Below are 3,586 nucleotides of genomic sequence, written 5' to 3' on the forward strand. Positions count from 1 at the left end.
CCAAGGCTGGTCGGTATGTAGCTCTCTATTGGTAGAGATGAATGCCGTGCCTTCTGTGAGTTGGAAAGAGAGAGAGAGAGAGAGCTCCAGGCTTCCATGAGTCTCATCCTTGTTGAGTCCCCTTTGGGACCCCTCCTTCTGGGACCAATCTTTCTGGGGAACTTCAGGCAGGTGTCCCTCTCTGGGATTAGCCAAGCTTCCAGTCTTCCTTGTACGTGAAGTCACTTTGGACACTTCCAGAGAGAAGATGGAGGAGGCTGACCCTACTTCAGGTTGCTGAAGGAAAAGACTGGAAGACATGGGAGAAGCTGGTGGTTTCCATCATATCCCTACCCCCAGCTGGCTACTCTAGAGACTTTGGGGAGTTTCCCTTTGGGGGATACCCAGAACCCTCTCTCTTTGATGAACTGAGTTGCCTCATGCCCAGTGGGATGACTCCTCTCTGTATTATCTGGTACATATTCCCTTCTGTAGTCCTCTGATTTCTGTTTTGCTACAGTTTGGTTAAGTGTGTGTGCATATGTGTGTGTGTGTGTGTTTCCATTTGCTATACGTGTGCATTGTGGAACTGGTATTAATTAAGTGGGGAAGGAGTCAAGCCTTGAATATAGAGCTTGGAGTCTCCTTTCCCCCCAAATCACAGAGCCATCAAAAGTTAGATGGAATCTGATCATGTCCCCTAGACAAACAATATTTAAGGGAGCAGACAGGTATACTTCTAGCCTTGTCTCCCTGGGAGGAGGGTAGGGGGAGAAAAAGCTAGAGATGCCTATTCTGCCTTGAATCCTTTGAGCCGCACACATGATGACAAGCCTCCTTGCCACATGTAGCCTTCTCAACAAATGGAGTCCTCACTACCCATGTGGGGACCCCTCCTCATTTGCTACACAAAGAAAGGCAAAAGAAATCCTGCCCCAAGGAGCTCACGATCTAGTAGGGAGAAATACCATGTACAAACAAGCTACAGACTGGACAAAGGGAAGGCATTCACCAGAGAGAAAGTGCTGGTATCACAAGGGAGTTGGGAAAGGCCACCTGTCAATTTTATCTGAGACTTGAAAGAAGAAAGGTCACCAGGAGATGGTGAGAAGAGATAGCATTCTAGGGTTTGGGGAAAATACCCAGTCTTGTTCCAGGAACAGCAGGGAGGGAGGCCAGCGCCCTAGGATGGAAGAGAAGGAGCAAGGTGTATCAGGGGGTATAAGAAGACTAGAAAGTGAGGAGGTGTAGGGAGAGATCGATGGAAAATCAATCAAGGCTGGTGTCCTCGAAGTGTCAGGGAACCTTGACACGTCAGCACACCTGATGGCTTTTGTCCATTTCTAGTGGGAACAAATAATACTGCCTGAAGAAGCCTAGAAGTGGTCTCAAAGGTTATGACTTCCTGCATTAGAGATGGAAACCCTCAGGGATTACAGATGGTCTCTTCCAGGAAAGACAGCCCAGTGTACAGAGAGCCAGGGCTTGAATCAGAAAGACACTCCCTTCACTTCTTACAACCCCAGACAGCTCTCTGGCAATTGTCTCTTGACAACCGGGAATTTCCTCTCTGGCTGTTAACTTAAACCACTAAAATGAGGCCCAACCTCCCACCTCCCTTCCACAGACATCTGCTTATAGGTCTCAAGGTGAGGAGGTGAAGGTCCATAGGTCTGCAGGTAGAACAAGAAGGGAGGTGGCTTTCTGAGTACCCTGCTCTTGGAGGACTTGGCAAGGTACCCATGGAGGTAGGAGTTTCTGGTACTTTCCACCCACCCCCAGCTGAGCAAATGAAGAGACAAAGAAAGGGAGTGGGAGCAAAGACCAAAGGCAAATTGGAGGGTTAGTCATTAACACCTCTTTGTCAATGATTACCCAGCTCTGGTGCCTAGTGACTATTTACTCCCAGGAGGTAATATCCCTGGGTCTAACTACATGAGGGACGACCCAAGGGACTGATCATTCCCAAGAGGGATGAGCCAAGGGGTTGAGCACCCCTAGGAAGGACCACCCAAGGGACTGGCCATTCCCAAGAGGGATGAGCCAAGGGATTGAGCACCTCTAGGAGAGACCATCCAAGGGACTGAGCACCTCTAGGAGGGACCACCCAAGGGACTGAGCACTCCTAGGATAGATCACCTAAAGGCTTGACTATTCCCAAGAGGGTGAGCCAAGGGACTGAGCACCCCTAGGAGGGACCACTCCCAGATGAGTTTAGAGATCAGCATCAAGGCTGCAATTCCCTCCTCCCCTTTTTCCAAGGTGACTTATTTGCCCAGCTCCACCCTCTTCCACCTGGGATCTGCCCAAGGTAATGACTTCTACTTCCTCATGGACCTTCCCTTTGTCCTTTGGGCCCTGGTGACTGCATAGCTCCTCAGAGCACATGGGAGGACGGTAAGGTGGGCACCATGGCACAGCTGAAACTGGTGCCCCGGGCTGTCCTCTCCCTGGTGGGCCTGCTCCGTCTGCTCCAGGTGGTCCTGTGCTGCATCACCTTCAGTCTGGCTGCCTCCGGTCCCAGCCTGGACTCTCCGTATGGTGTGTGGTGTATGTTTTCTTGGTGTCTCTGTTTCTTGCTGTCACTGACCATCTTGGGGCTGGAGTTCCTGGGTCTGGACCAACAACTGCCCTTGTCCTGGGACAACTTTACTTCAGCAGCAGCCATGTTGGCCACCTTGCTGACATTCACTGCATCCATCATGTACCCCATCATCTTTGTGCCAAGGAATGCAAGGGGCTGGCCCTACCAGGCAGCGGCCACAGCCACGGCCCTGTCCTGTGTGTGCTTTGTGATTTATGCGGTCGAGGTGGGATTGACCCGGGCCCGGCCAGGGCAGCTCCGGGGCGTCCTCTCCACTGTGCCTGGCTTGCTGAAGGTGTTTGAAGCCTATGTGGCATGTGTGATCCTAGCCTTGGTGGATGTTGACCACCTGTATGCCTACAATGTGGGGTGCCAGTGGTGTATGGCTGTGTTTTGTCTCTGCTTTATAGGCACGCTTCTCATCATAGGGCTCAGCATAGGACAACAGCTGGGTACCTTGCCTTTGCCCATGGACAAAGTGCTGGTGGCCTTTACAGGCATGGCCTCACTGCTCTATCTCTCAGCTGCTGTCATGTGGCCCATCTTCATCTTCAAGGAAAGTCTTCCAAACCCTTCCAAACAGTTCAGCTCAGCAGTAGGAGCCACGGTCCTCACCTACATCAACCTGGTGGCCTACACTGCTGACCTCGTCTTCTCCAGCCGCATGGTGTTCTTTGTGGAGTCCACGTAGCCCTCCTGCTGTCTCACTCCATCCAGGAGAAGCGCTAGGACTGGGGTTTGGACCTGGGAATTCAGGGATACCCCCAGTGCTGCCTCCCTACTGGGGAGGTAAGAGTCCCCAAACAGCCTAATTTATCCTTCTCTTGTCTCTTCCTCCATGTTCTAGAGGTGGATAGGAGGGGAGGGGTTGTTGGTTGTCTTTTCTGGGGGGTGGTGTATTTCAGGACACTGTCTTTGAGAGGGGGGCACAGGGATCTAGGCACAGGGGTGATGGAACTGGGACCATGTCATCTGAACCATCTCCAGGTGATACCAAATCTAGGGAGGGGGAGCAGGGCTAGT

General features: G+C 51.9%; 1 protein-coding gene across 1 annotated transcript; it reads left to right on the plus strand.

Moving 5' to 3' along the window:
* The first annotated feature begins 2,390 nt into the window (after nucleotides 1–2,390).
* Nucleotides 2,391–3,254, plus strand: LOC140522561 (myeloid-associated differentiation marker-like). The gene has a single exon (XM_072637962.1). It carries the CDS (start codon nucleotides 2,391–2,393, stop codon nucleotides 3,252–3,254), a length of 864 nt encoding a protein of 287 aa, XP_072494063.1.
* The last annotated feature ends 332 nt before the right edge of the window (nucleotides 3,255–3,586 follow it).

Source organism: Notamacropus eugenii, chromosome 2 (assembly GCF_028372415.1).
Source record: "Notamacropus eugenii isolate mMacEug1 chromosome 2, mMacEug1.pri_v2, whole genome shotgun sequence".
In the NCBI taxonomy this organism is placed as follows: domain Eukaryota; kingdom Metazoa; phylum Chordata; class Mammalia; order Diprotodontia; family Macropodidae; genus Notamacropus; species Notamacropus eugenii.